We start from the raw sequence: 19,492 nt of genomic DNA on the forward strand, positions 1-19,492 counted from the left end.
AACCCGAGAGAGATGGAGACGGCGGCAGGACAGACAGACACAACCCACAAGCTCAGATTCAGGGAGAAAGAGACCCACACCGAAGGGAGACACAGGCAGCAGAGAAACCCAAAAAGCGCCAGAGATAGGGTCGAGGCGGAGCGAGGAGCGACAGGGCGGGAGGCAGGCAGGGGAAGCCTCCGCCCTCCATCCAGACCCTCCGCGGCCCGCAGAGCCCGCCCGGTGCCCAGGCCCAGCGCCCAGCCCCGGGCAGGCAGGGGCCGCCCCGCGCCCGGCCGCTCGGTACCTTTGGGCCGCCGCCGCACCACGCCCAGCCGCCACTTGAGCGACACCGCCAGCATCGCGCCTCTCTTGCCCTCGGGGCGGGCGGCCGGCCGAGCCTCCGGGCGCCGCAGCCCTGCCTCCTCCGCGCTCGCGCTGCCTGCGCTCACTGGCAGAGGCTGGGTGCTCCCTGCCTCCGCCCTCCCCCAGTTGCTAAAATAGATAATCCTCCCGGGAGCCGGCGGCTGGCACCCGTGGCGGCAGGGCCCTTCCTCCACCGCAGTCCTGGCCCGGGGAGTGCGGCTCGGGGTGTTCCCGGCCCTGCGGCAAACCTCCACGGGGTGCCCCACCCAGGGCTCCTCCCAAAGTGCTCAGCCTCGCCCACTCCTTCTTTTGGCAAAATCTACCAGTTCCCTCTCTCTCCTCCACAGGCTGGGCTGGCTGATGCCCCCAGGCCTTTGCACATGCTGTGGAGTGGGGGGGGGGGGGGGGGGAACAGAGATGACCGGGAGAGGATGGGTGAGGGGGCTCCCTGCTCGCTGTGAACGCCCCTCCTCTCTGGCCTGGCTCCACTGAACTTCCCTGCCTGGGGACCTGTGCTCAGCCTTCAGAGATCCCTGCCTGGGGAAGCCCCTGCCTGCTGGATCCCAACAATGCTTTTCCTACTGGGTTGCGACCATTTGCACACCCCCAAGACCAGGAGCTCTCAAAGACAGGACAGGGTCCCCTGGTCCTGTGTCCTGGGCAGTCAGCACAGGCACTTGCCACCCGCCTCTTCGGCGCTGCCCTCTGCAGTTACCCTCATTGTAACAAGGGATGACTAGAGCCCACCCAACTGCTGGTTGGGTGGAGTCACGGGGACTCCCTGAGGGCTCCAGGCATTCAGCAAGAACTCAATAAATGTGTCTGGCGTCCCTTCCTCCACTGAAGAGAAAAGCTCAGACTTCGCAAACGGAGAGTGACGGGAGAAATCGGAGAGCATGGGCAGACCTGAGTTTGAATCCTGGCTCAATGTGCCCCACTAAGCCTCAGTTTCCTCATCTGACTAATGGGGCTGACAGTTCCTGTCTCCAATACGGTGAGGGCTGTATGAGATCATGCACACAGAGCACTTAGTGGAGTCTAGCACACAGTAGGTGCTCAATAAATAATAAGTAGCTGCTGTAATATTGAGATTATTTTGTGTGGAGCCCAACTCCTGCATGTGAGTGGAGACGGGAGGTCCAGCAAGGTGACGACCGGGCTGAGGTCAAGCGGGAAAGTCAGGAACCTGGTGCTTTCCATGAATCTCATTCAAGCTTCACAGTGCACCACGATGGTCCTAGGGTCATTGTCATTTTCCAAAGGAGGACACTGAGGCTGAAGAGGTACAAGATGCCCCCAGACTCACACAGTGCACAAGTGGCAGAGGAGGGTCCCAGATGCCAGCCACCAGGCTACACCACGGCCACATTTGGGCCAGAGAAAAGCCCTTGTAAAACCCCTACTGTGTGCCAGGCTCTGTGCCGAGCATGCTGCCAGCTTAGCCCAGGGAGGCGAGGCTGCCTGCCTGGGGCCGTGCAGACTGCTAAGTGGCAGAGCTGGGGCAGGAGCCCCGACAGTCCAGGTCCAGAGCAGGAGCTCTGGCAGGAACGAGGCCACTGCCCACCTCCATCCCAGGCCCTGGGGAGAAGAGAAGTAGCCCAGGTGGTCTCCAAAATCCACTGAAATGGAAAGTGCAGCAAGGAGTCAGGGTGCAAAGATGCCGGGCGCTGAGACGTCAGAGCACGGAAATCTGGCGGCCTGGCCTGGGAGGGTTTCCTGTCACCAGTTCACCTGAAGGATGCCCTGCGAACGTCCCAGGCACCACAGTGAGGACGTCTCAGGGCTGGATCCACACATGGACAGAGAGGTGGGTCAGCCAGCTTGAGGTCCCACTCCGCCCGCCCCAGAGACCCCCACAGGCTACAGGGCCCACTGGTAGGGTGTTGGACCTGGGGTCCCCCACACCTGGATATGGAGCCCAGCTGGGAAACTCCTGCCCACGTGGCCTTGAGTTTCCTCAGTTGCAAAGGAGTCACTTGGTCCCCTCTGCCCCCTGGGCGGTGGGAGGTCAGATGAAGAAAGGGAGCTCTCAGGAGTGGGGTGGGGCTGTCCACAGCACCTGCCCAGCACAGCCGAGGGAGTGGGGGTTAAAGGCCTGCCAGTGCCAGCGCTGCAGTGTTTAAGGCCAGGGGCTGTGGGGCCAGCCGGCCTGGCTCAAGTCCCAGCTCCACGACTTCCTGGCTCTGTGATGGACAAGTTGTCTTAAGCTGTCTGAGCCTATTTCCTCACCTGGAAAATGGGGGTAAGAATAGTTTGTACCTGATGTGTTGTGAGGATGAAACGAGATAAAATGAACAGAAAGCCCCTAGATAGCACCTGGCACAGTCAGCCCTCCATAAACACATGTGGGCGTTACCACTAAGACAGAGGTCGTCATGGGCGGCAGAGCTCCAACTTGAGTTGAAGTGGAATGCAGGCAGACCGGGTGGCTCAGCTGAGTTAGCGGGGCAGGTGAGCCGGACGTGCCCCAGGACAGAATTTATCCTAAAGGAAAAAGGAGCCAAGAGAGATGTGCGTGACCCTGTTGTCCCTACTAATGGGGACCTGGCCTTGCGATGGGCCTGAGATGGGAGCACCACGAGAGGGAGCGGGCGGTCTGTCTCCCCGTCTCTTCCCAAGCTCAAGGCTTCACGGGTCTCCCCCATCTAGAGGGGCACAGGACCCACCCAGAAGCCACGCAGGCCCAGCCACTCAGAGCTGATGTGGAGACGGCTCCCACGGGACCCAGGTCCTACTGGGCAGCTCTCTGGCGCTGTGTTAGGTGCCACACCGGGAGCAGAGCTGAGGACACGGCCCTGGCCGCTAAGAGCTCCTAGCTGAGGAAGATGCTGCCTGTTCCTGAGTCTCAGTTTCCCCATGTGAACACGGGGGACAGGAACCTGCATCTCACAGGGTCACAGGGAGGAAACTACAATTCCACATATCAGAGCATCTGTATACAATAGGTGCTCAATACATGCCTTCCCTCCCCACGCGCAGTCCAACTTCCTCTCCAGACCAGGAGCTCTCTGAGAGCTGGCGTCTGCACGGACCCCGGTTGTTTCTGCCTCCTGTTCCCTCTTCTTCCGGCAGCATCACCCCATTTTCCTCCCTTGTGCTCCATCTGGGTGGTGCTTTGCCCCCAGCTCCAGGAGGGGCCCCTGACCCGAGCACACCAGCCAGAATCTCCCGCCCCGGCCGTGGTGACTGGCACACGTGACCCAAGTCAACGAAAGGAGTGACTGTTGGGAGACTCGGGGTGAACTCCTGGAAAAGGGAAATTCTTCCCTCTGGGGGTGCAGACAAGAGGGGTCATTCTGGAGGTGCTGGTGCCCACTGCGGCACCCACCCAAACGGAGGAGAGTAAGAGAGCGAGAGGAGGAGGATGGAGACTGATGGAGGCCTGAGGACAGATCATCTTGATGAGGATCCAGGCTGCCCCAGGGAGAGAAGCCCAAGGCGTCCCGCCCTACATACTGATCTATAGCATCCGCGGGAAGCATAGGCCATCCTGACTTAACCCGATCTGATTCCTATCCAAAGTTATAGGACCACCCGATAACCAGACCCCACCTACACTGATACCATTTTAATGACTTTTTTACATAATCTTTCCTTTCTCTTGTAAAGAGATAACTCACATACCTATGCCTTAAATTTAGCCCTACCCTCAACCCATGCCTGCAGCTCTTACTGCCCACAGGTCCTGTCCCCATGCTGCAGCTCTTACTGCCCATGGGCCCTGTCCCCATGCTACTCCATGCTATTCTCTGAATAAAAGAGCACTACTGCCAGACCTTGAGAGTCCAAGAAATCCTTCTTTCAATTTCTCGACTCTCTGAGCCCACTTCAATCTCAACTGGCTCCTCCACCCCCCTGACCGCGCACCTGAAGTCGGTGAGAGCCCTTTGCAGTTACTTTAGCCAACAAATTCCTTTCTTTGCTTAAGCCAGTTTCCGTTGGGTTTTGGTAACAGATCGGAAAGAGTGAGTCCTGACTAGTCCAGCCAGTCTTCCTCCCCTCAGGTCCCAGCACAGAGCAGGGGCTCAGCAAGTGCACAGTGAATGAAGGAATGGAGGATAACAGAACATGGACTGACACGCTCCCCAAACTCTGCCTTCAGCAGGGCCCCTGAGCCCTGGACTTTAGTTGGAGGAGGCCACAGCTGGATGCTGGGTTTCTGGCAGGCAGTAGAGTCAGCCCTCGGGAATGGGATGGCGGTTCTGCCTTCCAGCCACCTGCAGCTTGCCTGTCATCTGAGCCGCACTTGCTAGGCGCCCCCACTCCGTGGTCCCCAGATTTTCACAGGGGTCCTTCTGCAGAAATGGCAGCCCAGGGAGATTGTGGGAGAGCACAATACCCCTTAAAAGAGATGAGACCAGCAGTGAAACAGCAGATCAGGCCAGGCAGGGAGCCAGGAGCCTGAGTTCAGGTCCCAGCAGGCCATGGGCTACCATGTGGCCCGAGCAGGTCTCTGCAGTTCACTGGCCTTCATGGGCTGCACTCCGTCGTCGTCCCTGGGTTCACCCTCCCTGTGCAGTCTCATTTTCTCTGTCCCAAGGCACAGAGAGGTTCTTCCCCTTACTTAAGGTCACGCAGCCACTGAAGCAGCCAGGCCAGGATTCAAATGTGGGGCCGCATGACTCCCCTCAAAAATGAGCTGACAGAGCCCAAGGATGGGCAAATAGGACGAAAAGGATCACAGAGGGATCCAGGCCAGCCTCCACCCCTTGGTTCTGCTTTTCCCATCCCTGCCTCAGCCTCACAAAGCCCCAGAGGCCCTGGGTTGCTGCCACCCCCACCAGCTTCCCAAAACAAATTAGCATCTCATCAGACATGCCTTTAATCTTCTCTGCCCAGCCCTTTCTTCCCCATGGGCCCACTGGTGACATTCCTGCCGCCCAGCTCTGCTGATCTAAATAAGACAGAGGCCTCCGGGCTCCCAGGGAGAGGAGGGGGTGGGGGGCAGACCCCTCTTAACCACTTCCTCAGGCCGGTGGAGGGAGAGCACAGGCCATCCATTCACTCATTCAACAGATATTTATTAAGCACCTTCTGTGTGCCGGGCCTGGAGGCACAGCCATGAGCAGAACACAGCCTCCACAGCGCTGCCACCCCAGCAGGAAGACGGAGTCGACGGCAGATGTAACACGTAAGAGCTGCAGCATGTTAGAGGTGACACACGATGGAAATAAACAGCGCAGGGCGAGGGAATCGGGGCGCAGGGGGAGATGCTGCCCATTACAAACGGGGGTGGGGGGGCGCCCAGAACCCAGACTGCAGCCTCTCACACTTTTTCCCACTGAAAGGGCCCACAGGGTTCCTTAGAGAAGTGGCCGGTCCAGGGCTGATCCTCGGACATCCTCTGGTGCCAGAAAGTAAGAAATGTTCGAGGTCTGACGGGGGAAGGCGGAAAGGACACAGAAGCCGGCTTGAGGGGCTCCCACTGGCCAATTCTGGGACAACTTGAGCATCAAAAAGAACGATGACTGCAAAACTGCAAAAATTGGTGTGTTTATGATTCTCAAAAGAAAGAAAACATCTCGCCGGTCCCTTTAAGTAATGAAGGCCCCATCATCACTCTGTAAACGGAAAACGAGGGTGAAGAGTGAAGCATTTCTCCTGCCTCCCCACGCGCACGGCATTTCAGGGGACCCTAACAAAGGGGAGGCGATCTTAGGAAAGCGCCACAGCAGATAAGTGCAGAGGAAACGCCAGGATTGGAGAACCTGTCGGCAGCCCTAGTGCAGTGAGGATCCGGCACTGACCATTGATGGAAGGATGACAGGCCCTGTGACAGACGGACCAGGCAGACAACACTGGAACCCTGGACCAATCTTAGCATCACCAAGAGGGGAACATTCTGGCATATGCGCCTCCTGATAGGATGTGGAAGGAAGCCCACAGCACCACCCGTGACGTATTCTTGCCTACAAAATTGGAACTGAATCAAATCCAGCTTCAGACCCAAATTTAGACCCAGTCAACAGAAGTATAGGGGACAGAAGAATGTATTAAATGACATCGCCAGGCCATTCCACTGGACAAATGACCAGGTTTCCCCAACAAATAATTAGAGTGAAGAAAAATGAGGGGGAAGGGACTCATAGATTAAGAGAGACTTAAGAGACCCATCAACCAAATGCCATACAGGGACCTTAGCTGGATCCTCGTCTGAATAAGCCAAGTGTGAAAAGACATTTGGGAGACGAGTGGGAAACTGCAGGAGGCCTGGCTATGAGAGGATATGGAGGAATTATGCTAATTCTGTTGGGTTGACGCTGTTATTGTAATTATATTTAAGAAAAAGTCTTGGTTGGAGATAGAGATGAAACAAAAAGAAGTCTGAGACTTAGCCTTTAAAAAATGCCTCAGGGGTACTCCTGCGTTATATGTGCCATTTAGAAGTATATAAAAATTTAAAACATAAAATAAAAATAAACACGGAGGTCATAAAAGGCCTCACCGAGAATGTGACATTTGAAGAAAGGCTGAGAAGAGGGAGGGAGCCGCGGCGGGGGACTCCAAAGGAGGGGGCTCCCAGGGAGGGGGCCGGCCTGGAGCGGCCAGGTGGGGGATGGGGGCAGAGCCTGGAGCAGAGGAGGCCCCGTCCTCTGGCCGCGGACACGGTCACCGGACCGGGGTCAGGGCAGAGGAGGTGAGGAGCTGGGCAGAATCTGGTTTCTTGTGAAGCCCCGGCTGCCTTCCTCCACCAGGGTGAAGCGTTTGCTGAACAGCTGACGGTCATTTCTCTGGGTGAGAAGCACGCACTCCGGGTCAAAGGCCTGGGCTCCGATGCCGAGCCCCCACTCTCTGCACGGTCACTTCCCCACTCTGGGCCTCAGTCTCCCGGTTGGTAAAATGAGGTGATGATCAAGGACTCCAACAATTAGGCTGCTCTATGGAGACGCAGGAGGCAAAAATGTCCTGCCAACTGGTAAGGGCTGGGCCTGTGCTGCCCACAGGGAAACAGCCTTAACTGGGCACAGACTGCATGCCAGGCAGCTCCGGGCTCCTCAGGCCATCAAGCCTCGCCTTGTCCAGGTGAAATCACCTGGGGAGCTTACAACAACTACTGCCGAATCTGAACTTTGTGGGTGCCGGGTAGAGAACTGCTGCCTCCTTGCTGCCCTGTAGCAAAGACGGGGCACCAGGGTTCAGAGAGGGAAAGTGACTGTGCCAGCATCACACAGCTTCCAAGTGGCAGAGGAGGCATTTCCGACACAACCTAGCCTCTATTCCTCCCCAGACCTTCCGAGGCTAAGAGCCAGAGAGCAGCCCCCCGGGGGGCTCACACCCTGCCGGGGGAAGCAGCCGTAGGTATGTCTGATGTTCTGAGACATTCCTGAGCCAAGAAAGAAAATGCCACCAAGCATTTTCTGGCTGGGCCAGGGCGGCTGTCGGACAGGTGCACCAACAGGGCCGCCTGCCAGGAAACAGGTGGCTGCCCGTTAATGCTCCTGGCACTGCCTTCACGGCACAATAATTAGGAGCAGATGCCTGGGCAGGCGCCATTAACGAGGATGCCGACTGAGTCGCGGGGTGCTGGGTTGAGGTGACAGAAACGCTGCAGTTATGGCCCCATGGGCCACAGGGGCTGCTGGGGCCAGGCCAGGCCACACCTTTCCCCACCTGATTCCAGGGCCCCGCTCCCCACACGGGCCAACCACAGCCCAGGGAGAGGGCGGCCTGGAGGGGAGGCGCAGAGGCTGACAGGTCTGGGTTCAGATCCTGTGCTGCCGGCCGAGGCACCTTGCTCGTCCGTAAAGTGGATGTATGGTCTCCCAGGCACGGGGCGGGCGTGACAGCTTCCCAAAATACTGCAAGTCTGGGGCTGGCCAGGGCTCTGTGAACAAGACCTGTCTTCCAATCACGCGCCAGGCATTTGCTTTCAGATTGTAGAAAAACGGAATCTGAAGAATGGGGGAAAAAATAACTGAGTTTATTAAGCATTACTCTGCAGCAGACACTGTCCCCGGGCTGCACACAGCAACCCTCTCCTCTGTCAGCGCCTGGGGTGGGGACTACGATTAGCCCCATGTTACGAACGCGGAGACCCAGGCGCACCAGGCAGGGCAGAGGGCCGAGGCCACAGGGCTCTGTGCCCGACCCCGGCAGCCTGGCTCCCAGCCCCGCCCTGCACCCGCTCTGCTGTTCTTTCCAAGCACAGCCGCCTCTGTTGTGGTCCCCGTGCAAGCGCGTGGGTGGGTGTGATGAAATACAGCGAACGCACCACCGTGAGCAGCAGAGGCGCACACAGCCCGCGGCGGCACGGCGGGGCCCCCGCACCGCTGCCTCTGCGCCCTCCCACCTGGCTTTGCCCTACGTGGCCGTCCCTGCAGGCTGGACGGCCTAGGCGCCCCGCACTTCGAGGCACATCAGGGTGCCACCTGGTCGCCCAGGTTGTGACCAGCCCTGTGACCCCAGGCCCCACCTCCCTGTCAGCACTGGAGGGCATCCGCTCAGCATTGCAGATGGTGGCGAAGGTTCGTCTGGGTCAGATGTGGAAGTTGGTATCATGTCCACCCTCTTCCCTTGGCACAAGCCAGTGAGACCCGCTTCTGGGAACTGAGTGACAGCCCACGAGGACACACAAGATTGAAACCCTGGAGCCCAGAAAGTTAGTCTCACCAGCCCCAGGATGGTGGATCCAGAACTGCAGAGCATGCATCACGGATCCACACCACACTGGGATCCAACCACAGGCCATTAGAACAGCAGCAGAGCGGGCCAGAATTACAGACACAAGCCACGGCCGTGAGCGAACCTAAGCCACTGTCCTCAGATTCACGGTGGGAACAGGGGAAAGGGATGGGCATCGTAGGACCCCAGACCATGTCCACAGGGACAGTATTAGTCCTTGGTTTCTTGCCAGACAGACTGTGTCTCCTAGAAGCTCCTGACCCCTCCAACTTTGCCCTCAATGCCACCAAACGCCTCTTCCCAAAGCCTTCCGTGAGAGAGGCAATCACACGGCCACTGTGTGACCTGGGACAAGTCCCTGCCTGCTTTGAGCCTCAGTTTCCCCACTATAAAGTCAGAGGGTTGACCCTTTCTGAAGGTCAACTCAACTCCGATAATCTGTGAAACGATCACATCTCCCTCCCTACAACCTTCTGTGGCTCCCAAAGGACCTCACTTGAAGGAAAGACGGAACCAGGAGCCCTCCTGACGCCTGACCGCTGCTTTATCTGGACTCATCTCCAGGGCTCCTGGAATCTCAGCCTCTGCTCTCAGTCCCCTGGGTAAACGAGGTCCTTCCACTCTTCTCCTTTTACCATATGGCCTCCTCCTTGGAAGGCCTCCTCTCCACCTCCCTAAATCCCCTTGACTCCCTCAGACCATCATGTGTCACCTCCCCAAGAAGCCCTTCCTGACTCCTCTGGCCTGGCTAGGCTAACTTCTCTCCAACCAGAAGCAGGTTCCAAATCCTGAGTGCACTCGCTCCTCAGCACCCCACTGCTCCCTCCTCCACCCCTGCCACTGTCAGCAGCCCCCTCACTGCTGTCCCTGCCTCCATCCTCACCGTCCTTAATCCACCTTCCTCATGGCACACAACTGGTCCCCTGTGACCTCTGGCATCATGTCTCTCCACTTCCTTCAATTGGCCTCACCATTTCTCAACCACAGGGCCTTTGCACCTGCTGTGCCCGCTGCCTAGAATGCCCATCACCCAGCTATCTGCACAGCTCCCTCCCTCCCTTTCCCCTTTAGGTCCTCATTCAAAAATCATCCTCTCCGTGACTATGGAAAGGTGCACACCCCAATCCCCAGCACCCCCACCCCTTTCCCTGCTTAATTTTTGTCCTTAGCATTTATCATTGGACAAACCACTTTTTACTCGTATCTGATTTATTGCCTGTGTCCCCCACAGGAGCGTCAGCTCCATAGGGCAGGGACCACGTCCATCTTGTGCCCAGTCCCAGCATACAGCAGGTGCTCACCAAATACTTGTTCAGTGAGGGACTCGAGTCGCACCCGGCCTTGAGGCATTTCCTTGCTCTTTGCAGGCTGTTGGTCCTGCCCCTGAGGCCAGGAGGGCTCCCAGGTCAGGGGGCACGATTCGTTCCTCTCGGTTTCCCCCTCAGTTTGGGGCAGATATTCATGCAAGGTCACTTAGCAAGGAGATCAGAGCTGGGATTTGGACCCAGGACCCTGGATCCCACGCACTCTTTAGATCTGTTCCTGAGCACTACTAACACACCTGCAGAAAGAGGGCAGCCCCGGGAGGGATCCCCGCTCGAGTCACGTAAAGGCCCCGCCACCGCGTACGCTCCAGCTGAGGGAGGCCAGCCTCGCGTCCCGGGCGGACTGCACGAGGCTGGCGAGCACCAGCCCTTCCCTAGGGACACCCGTGCCCGCGGCACCCCATCCCGGGAATCGGGAGAAACAGCAAGAGGTTCAGTGATGCCACTCCAGAGGTAAAGGAAACCTGGGGTCACAGGGGGGCCACCGCACTCACGGGGCCCCTGTCCTCAGACCAGGCTCCACCTGAGGCTGGGGCGGCAGGAGCATCGAGAGAAGAAATAACAATGATGACAGCAGCGATAACCAAATCTATTTACAGACCCGATGCATTTATTTGACCCCGTCAAGCATTCACTGGCTCACCAAGGAGTCGCTGAGCAGCTCTTGCACTCCAGCAGTGAACAAAACCTATAGCACATTCCACTGGGGGGACAGACAATACATAGAACAAATAAGCACTATCAAGTAGGTTGAAATCAGCACATTCAAGAAAAATAAAGTGGGTGAGGACTGCGTGTGGGAGGAGGCCTCTCTGATCAAGTCTCTATACAAATGAAGGAAGTAGGGGACCCGGCCATGCAGATCTCTGAGCCACACAGAGGATGCAGCCAGTGCAAAGGCCCTGAGGCAGGACTGTGCCTGGCATGTTTGAGGACCAGCAAGGGAGCCAGTGCGGCTGGAGCTGAGTGAGGGAGGGAGGAGATGTCCCAGAGGATGTCAAGGAGGCCAGAACGGCAGGGGAGAGAGGGCCGGCTCTAGCTGCACTGAGGACTTGGCTTTCCCAGGAAGGGAGGTGGGAGCCATGGGAGGATGCTGAGCAGAGGGATGTGATCTGACTTAGGTTTGGACAGGATCACTCTGGCTGCTGGGGAAGAACAGACTGTTGGGGGTGAGAATGGAGGCGGGAGGCCAGTGGGGAGGCCGTTGCACCCATGCAAGCTAAGAGATGCCAGGGCTTGGACCAGAGGGGTGAGATGTGGGGGATCCAAGATACATTTTAAAGAAAAGCGGTGGCTCATTGCAGACACTCACAGCCCTGTGAGGCCAGGAGATGTAGGTCCACTTCACAGAAGAGGAAAGTGAAGCTCAGAGAGGTTAAGTCATTTGCCCAATGTCACACAGCGAGGAAGTCTCAGAGCTGGGACAATAACCCAGGCCACCTAGCTCCCACGCCTGTGCTGTCTCATCACGACTGTCCTGAGGGTCTCCTCAGGGCTCATGCCTGACTCATGGGGCATGAAATACGGGGTCTGAGGCCAGAAGGGAAGCACCCCTATCCCTTCAGGAGCTCCTGGCCCAGCTGGGAAGCAAAGCTGGGAAGAGGACGGGAGGGTGCGTGCGTGGGATAGGGAGACGGGACAGGCGAGAGTGAGGGGTGGTAGGGACACGTTTTCCAGCTTCCCAGGTCTGCTGGTGAAGTGTGAGGGTGGCACAGTCAGGACACGTGGGGCGCACTCTGCAAATGCCCCCGGGGGAGGCGGGAGGGAGCAGCGTGCAGTCAGACACCCGGGTTCCCATCCCTACTCTGTCCTTCCTTTAGCTGTGGGAACTTCAGCATATCACTGACCCTCTCTGTGCTCAGTTTCCTCACCTGCTGAATGGGGCTGTTGTGGGTGAACACGTGGGAAGTGCTGGCACAGCAGCCGACGGGGGTGCGACGCACTCAGCTGACGGGCAGCAGCAGGGGATGCAGAGAGCCCCCCTCCGCTCCGCGCTGGCCCCGCTGTCCCAGCTTTGGGGCTTTGCCTCCGCCGTCTGTCCATCTTTCGAAGTGGACTCAGGGCCTTCTTCCTGTCGCTAATTCAGGAGGGACAGCGAGACGAGTCACGCCTGCTTGCCTGGGATTCTGCCTTCAGGGAAGAAGAAGATTAACACTCCCTCTGAAACCAGGAGGTTCACTAAATGACATGTCGCTGAAGGCTGGATTCTTGGAATCATGCTGTGCCGGAGAGCTTCTGGTCCAAACTGTACCCCACCCATTTTACAGATAGGGAAACTGAGGCCTGGGAGGGAGGGGCATTTTCTTTTTTTTAATGCTTTTTTCTTTTTTTTGGTGAGGAAGATTGGCCCTGAGCTAATATCTGTGGCCAATCTTCCTTTTTTTTTTTCTCCCCAAAGCCCCAGTACATAGTTGTATATCCTAGTTGTAGATCATCCCAGTTCTTCTATGTGGACGCCGCCTCAGCATGGCCTGATGAGCAGTGCCACGTCCTCACCCAGGATCCAAACAGGAGAAGCCCTGGGCCAACGAAGCAGATTGCACAAACTTAACCACTCGGACCCAGGGCCGGCCCCTGGGAGGGGACATTTTCTGAGCCACCAGACCCCAGGGTGCCCACGTCCACGTGCCAGAGGTGAAGGGTACAGGCAGGGCGAGGGCGTTGGCCGATTAGGATGGACAGGCCCTGCTGCCACACACTGACCCTCCAGCTGCTGGATTGTGGAGACACCCAGGGGAGGGGGAGAGGCCTAGAGACACCCAGGGGAGGGGGACTGGGGGATCAGGTGCCCCCACCCAGTGTGGAAGTATTTCAGCATTTTCCCAGCCAGGGGGCTCCCTCTGCCCCTCCCGCTGAGGCACGAGGAGCTCCTGCCAGGGTCGGGCTCTGTGCTGCACCCTTTCCGGGGCTGTCCCCTCCAGATCCTCACGGCCACCCTGGGAGGCGGGGGTTTTAATTAAAATGCCACCACTCACAGAGGGAAGTCCCTTGCCCAAGGTCCCACAGTCGGTAGGCGGCAGGGCCGGAGGGAGCCCAGCACGGGCTGGCAGCAAAGCCCAAGGCAGCACTTGCTGCGACAGCCTCTGCCTGAGGCCCCTCTCTGAGCACCGCCTCCCAGGGGTCTCTGGCTCCCGGCTCCCCCACAGCACGGTGGGCCGGGCTCCGCTTCCACAAGTCAGGGGAGCAAAGACAGCCCTGCATGATGGTGGCTCCAGCCCTGTGCTCAGGGGAGACGCGCCGCCTGAGAAAGGCAGAGGGAGTGAGGGGTGGGGAGGGCCGTGCAGGGGCCACCCCACAATTACATCGTGGGGGCTCCGGGCCAGGCCCCACTCCGAGCACTTGATGGTACAGCAACTGTTTAACCCTCTGCCACAGTACTGCTCTGACCCCCGTCTTCCAGTTGAGGAAACTGGGGCTCCGAGAGATGAAGCGTCTTGCTCCAGGTCACCTGGCTGGCAAGCAGCGGAGCCAGGATGTGAACCGGGCTGTCTGGCTCCGGCGCCTGTGCAGAGGAAGCGGGGCAGCAGTGATGGGCAAAGGTGGGGAGAAGGACTTTCACGGACGAGGGCATCTGACCTCCAGTTAGAAGATGCGGGGGTCTGTGCAGCGAAACCCCTCCTGTTGCCTCCTCCTCCAGCATCTTAGCCCAGCCTGCTGGTCCACAACACTCTTCAAGGTCTAGTGTCCCAGCCTGACCCCAGATGGGCATCACGAGGCAGAGACCACCCGCGTGGGTCTGGGGTGTGACCCTTACGCCAAAGCAGCAGCAGCAGCAGGTCAGAGCCAGCGGGCAGGGGTCGGGGGCTGCCCTGGGCGCAAAGAAATCCGGGATAGTGTTCGGGCCACCTGGGGTGGGATTGGGGGTGTCGACAGAATTACAGCCTCGGCCGGAGTAAGAGAGGAGCTATGCAAAGCGCAGTGTGTGGACCTGGGCCTGTCCTTGAACTATTTCTCCGGACAGCAACGGATAAGTTCAGAAACCGAGAGTAAAAGGTCGGAGACTATTACAGTGATATGACATCGCTCAACATCCAGGCGCCTGACGGGTGGCTTGTAATTTTCATGTCTTTCTTGTTTTATTTCATCTTCCAATAATTCATTGCTAGCGTATTTTTCAAATGTATCATCTCCAATAAATTGAAAAAGAAAAAGAAAACCCTGGCCCTTGACCAGGCAGCCTGAGAAGCCCTAGAGCACCAGCCAGGGACGAGAAGCTGGTGCCGGCCCGATGGAACTCAACATAAAATAAAGCTGGGAAATCAAAGTTTAGCTTTCACGTGTGCTGACACAGAAGTAGCATTTTTTCAGATCAGAGTTTGTCAGCCTCCGGCACTACTGCCGTCTTGGGCTGTACTGTTCTCCGTGCCGGGGCTGTCCACATCCTGCGCATCGTATGTACAGAGCAGCATCCCTGGCCTCTACAGCCAGATGCCACTATATACACCCCCTCCCCAGCTGTGACAACCAAAAATGCCTCCAGACACTGCCAAATGTCTTCTAGAGGGCAAAACCACCCCCGCTGAGAACTGCTGGCCTAGATGCTCTGATTCTGGGCGTGTGTGTGTGTGAGTATGTGTCTAGGTGAATGCGTATGTGTAGGGGTGTGTGTGTGTGCACGTGTGTGTGTTTTATCCCTGGCCTGCCTTCTTCACTCACATGGCCAGCCGGCCTGGCCCTGCAGGCATCTGAGTTTGCAAGCCCTGGTGTCACCCATTACCCTTAAGGGGTGCTGTCGGATCTCCCCACCCTAACACTGACCCACGGAACAGGCACTGCTCCCATGGAGGACCTGTCTAGGAGGGTCGCCATGGGAAGCAGGGGACCCTCCAAGCCGCCGTCCACAGAGCGGAGCCATCAAGAAGCTGGACAGCCACCGGGAAGGGGAGCTGGGGCAGCAGAAGCTCCTCAGGGGGACATCAGGGAACGCACAGCTTGTTCACACCACATGTCTGCGCCCCAAGCCTGGGGGACTGTGATTCAGAATGACCTGGCAGGGCCTCGGGGCTGCAGCTGGTGGGCGGACGGTGACGCCCAGCCAGAGCTGACACGGCTCTCTGAGAGCACCCGAGTCCCCTGGGAAGCTCAATAAAAATAGAGACTCAGGGCGAAAAAGACTGGAAGGTCTGACAACAAGTGTGGGTGAGGACGCGCAGCCAGTGGAACTCTCAAACTGCCTGTGGCAACGCAAGATGGCACAGCTTCTCCGGACAGGAATTTGTCAGGATCCACTAAAGTCCCTGAATACACATATCCTAAAACACAGCTCCACAAAGTGTTAAAAATCCGCGTACCCTGTGGCCCGGCAATTCCACCTGAAGGTACAGACCCAACAGAAAAGCGTGCACCTGGCCACCAGAAGGCGCGTCCAAGAGTATCCAAAGCGGCATTTTCCATAAGACTCACAAACTAGCAATGACCAGGAAGTCCACCAACAGCAGAAGAGATGCATAAAAACTGTGGCATACTAATGCAACGGAATACTACACAGCAGTGAACAGAATGCGCCGCTGCAATGCACAACACAACGGATGGGTCTCAGAAACTTGACAGGAAGTGAAAAAGGCGGGACAGAGAAGAGCACCGCCCACAAGACCCCATTCCCGTGAAATTCAAGAACAGGCGAAAACCGCCTTTGTGGCATGGTGACGCTGTCCAGGTGGGAACACCACAAAGAAAACCAAGAGGGCAGTTGTCCAGAAAGTCAGGAGGCCGCTGCCTTTGGGGGGAGCGGGAGGGCACACCGTCGGAGATGCATCTTCGGGGAACTTCGAAGGGGCTGCGATGTTCCCTCTCTTAACGAGGGTGGTTACAAGAGTGTTCGCTCCTCATCATTCTCCACACTAAACTTCTGTGTCAGACCCACGTGTACATTTTAAGATTTTAAATAAAAGGGAAAAACTGTGCTTCCACCCCACTCCCAGCAACGCCGATTCCTCAGGGCTGAGTTGGGGCCTGGGGTGAGCATTTTAAATATACCCCTCCCCCCACTGCTGGAGATTCTGATTCCTAAGGTCCTGGGGCCACACCAAGGTCAAGACACCTGCTGAGCACACGTCAGGCTGAGGCGCCCCCGAAAGCCGGCCCTTTGGCAGGCCCCGCCCTCACCGCAGGCTGGGCCACCTGAGGGTGGAGCTGGGCGGGACCAGACAGTGGCCGGCCCACAGTAGGTCCTGTCGATGCCGCTACTCGCTTTAGGAGGAGTGGTCTTGGGCCAGAAGGAATTTCTGACGCTACTCTGGGTGCAGGCGAGTACTGGAGGGGAGGGCGGGATTGAGCCGCTAGTCACTGAAATCCCATTGCAGACCGGCTGGCAGCCTGGTGCGCTCACCCTAGAGGCCTGGCCGGGCCAACAGCCCCTTAAGGAAAACAAAAAGGATGTGGAGAAAGCAATTAAGGGGCTGTCATCAGGGTGGTAGCCGGCATCTGCTCGGGCATCTGCCGAGCCTGTTCCATCTCCACAGAGCCCAGGAGGTGGGGGGGGGTCGAGACTGGGGACCTTTGGGCCCATCCTCTGCATGAGAAGCCGTGGAAGACAGAGCGGTGTGGACACAGCATTTCCTTATCAGCCAGGACAGGCTGGCGCAGGTGTGCCTCGAACACCCCAGTCACCACAGGGGACTTGTTGATTGCCTGCTAATTGCCTGGCCCCAAGGCAGTGCTGGGACAGAGGGACAGCAGATCCCTCCAGCCGCGGGGATCTCCGAGAGGGTGTGAACACACTGGGAGGCTTTCTGGGGACGGGGGCGGGGGGAGGCTGCTTGGGGCGAGGACTACAGGATGAATGGAAATTAACCAGACGAGCCCCCCGCCCCCCTCCCCAGGCAGATGGAACAGGTGGGCGAGGGCCCCGAGGTGGGAGTAAGTGAACAGCCTCGAGCATTCCCATGCAGCAGGCACGGTCTGGGGGGGGTCCTGTATTAACTCAGTTCACCGTCACGACATCACTCGGAAGTGCGTGCCCGTTATTTCCATTTTACAGATGGAGAAACTGGGCCACAGAGAGGTTACGTAACCTGCACAAGATCACACAGCTCTTAAGTAGAGAGCTCTTAAGTAGCATTTGACCCACTGTGCTACACTGCCTCTCATTCAGCTAGTTTTCCCCCAAGAATGGAAAGGGGGCCAGTGTGGCTGGAGCCCAGAGAGTGCGGAGGACAGCAGTGAGAGAGACGGCGGAGAGGGCAGCAGCCAGGCCGTGTGGGAGGATGCTAAATTCGGCCCCAGCAGCAGTGGGGAGCCCTTCAAGGTAGGGAGGACGAGATGGGATCAGATAGACGTTTAAAGGTCAGGGTACGGCTGAACAGTCAAGCAACACTGCACCATCAACAAACCCTCCTCGCCGTTCAGCATTCCCCCAGCGCCTCGCGGCACCACGATCTTTTCTCCAGACGGTGTAGCGCATTCTCATCCCCGTTAGACGGCAGGGACGCCTCCAACACAAACGCATAAATTCTGCCAACTCGGATGGACGTGAGGAAGCACCTTCTGGCAGGAGCTCCAGGGACCCCATTCAAACCTCTGATTAATCCTCTACAAAGCGCAGCTAAGCCACTTCCACATTTCTGTATTTCCATTTTTGCTTCATTGAGGTCGATTTCACTGAGATCGTCTTTCCTAATTAAAATTTACAACGAAGATCTCACTCATCAATCAATTTCTCTGCCCATAACACATACTACCCATTCTAGACTTCCGCCCCCGCGGTTTTCCCATTCTGGCCATGATTTCCGTCAACTCCAATTCTCTCGAGTCAGATTTTTGCAGATCTTAATGTTGGCATGGAGATTTGACTCTTCTGTCAATTTTTAGATCAATAACTATTTTTACTGTGCACAGTTTTAGCCAATGTCAGTTTTATTTTGTGTTGATTATTTCTACTAGCGATGTTCATGATGGACTGGATCAGAAACAAATGGTCTGCATTTCTTTCTTAGGAAATCCATGAGAAATTGAAACATCTTTGTGAGTCAGAAAAAGAAAAGGAAACTGAGGACAGAGAGCTCCAGAGACAGACAGAGGCCGACAGGGAGAGACAGACAGACACAGGGATACAGAGGGGGAGACAGGCTGTGAGCAGACAGCTTAGTATCTGACGGCTCAGCGGAGTGCAAGCTAGCGGCCACCTCGCCTGCTTCCTCTCCAGCCTCGGTCAGGACATTCCCACCTCCAGCCACTGCCCCACCCGGAAGCCCCTTCGCTTCTTGACACTCAGCTCAGGGCTTGCTCATTCCACTGGTCAGGACAGCTTCATCGAAATAGGAGAAAAGGTCACTGGGCTTGTGTCCCAGCAGACAGGGCCCCAGGCCACAACCTGACCAGCTAACAACACTCCAGGCCCGAGCAAAACCAGCCACAGCCCTTGGTCTGGAGCCAGGGGAGTCCCAGCAGAAGGGAGCCGGCCGACGTGGCCAAGGAGCGAGGGCGCTGGGCCAGGCAGGCCGGGGTTTGAGTCCTGCCTCTGTCTCTTCTTGATTTCTCTGTCTCAGATCTCAGCTGCCTCATCTGAGGACCTGGATGAACACCCAGCTTGCAGGGTGCATGTGAGGCTGGGGCCCTGGTGTGACGCAGCCACCAGGCCCCTCTGCCCTAGCACTCACTGTGGCCTCCCACACTGGGCGGCCTAGGGAAGGCGCAGACCTCTCAGCTCTGGCTTCACTTGCCACCGAGCCATGGCCCTATCCTTACCGCAGGGCCTGGAGGGCGGAGAGGATCGGAGCTTGGGGTCCCTCTGGCTCAGCGTCCGGGCCGGTGAGGGGCCTTCCACAGGGCAGGCCCGGACTCTGAGATGGGGTCGGGGGGCTGGTTTTGGTTGCTCTTCTCTTGCCTGCCGGGTCCAATCCTTCACGAGGCTGCGTGGAGTCCTGTGTTAAAAAAGCCTCTGAGGGCGAGTTGGCAAGAACGAGTGGCGATCAATTAACAGTACCCACCATGGCCATGGGCTGGGGGTGTCTTGTGACTTCTGCATCTTTACTTGGAGCAGTGCAAAGACCGAGAGCGCAGAGCTTTGGTTTGAGTCTCAGCTACACCACAACAAGCTGGTGACCTTGGGCAAGTCACATTACCTCTCTGAGCCTCATTTCTTCGTCTGGGAAATGGGGATAATATTATGATTGATCTCACAGGACTGCTGTGAGGGTTCAGCAAAATTGTGACCCGGGAACCAGGCAAATAAGGGGCCACTGAGGACCTGGCCAACAGCT

At 57.4% G+C, this 19,492-nt stretch overlaps 1 protein-coding gene across 3 annotated transcripts in view; it reads right to left on the bottom strand.

Annotated features, from left to right (window-relative positions):
* Window positions 1-19,492, bottom strand: part of GRIP2 (glutamate receptor interacting protein 2) — a 98,746-nt gene that overhangs the window by 59,016 nt on the left and 20,238 nt on the right. The window contains exon 1 of one of the 3 annotated variants that reach the window (XM_070237196.1): window positions 287-607. The exons of the other annotated variants lie outside the window; for them this stretch is intronic. Coding sequence (XP_070093297.1) covers window positions 287-341 — 55 coding nt within the window. The 5' untranslated portion in view covers window positions 342-607. Of the gene's footprint in view, window positions 1-286; window positions 608-19,492 lie in introns of those variants that run through there. 3 annotated transcript variants of the gene reach the window in all.

The sequence above is a fragment of the Equus caballus genome, chromosome 16 (genome assembly GCF_041296265.1).
Source record: "Equus caballus isolate H_3958 breed thoroughbred chromosome 16, TB-T2T, whole genome shotgun sequence".
Lineage (NCBI taxonomy): Eukaryota > Metazoa > Chordata > Mammalia > Perissodactyla > Equidae > Equus > Equus caballus.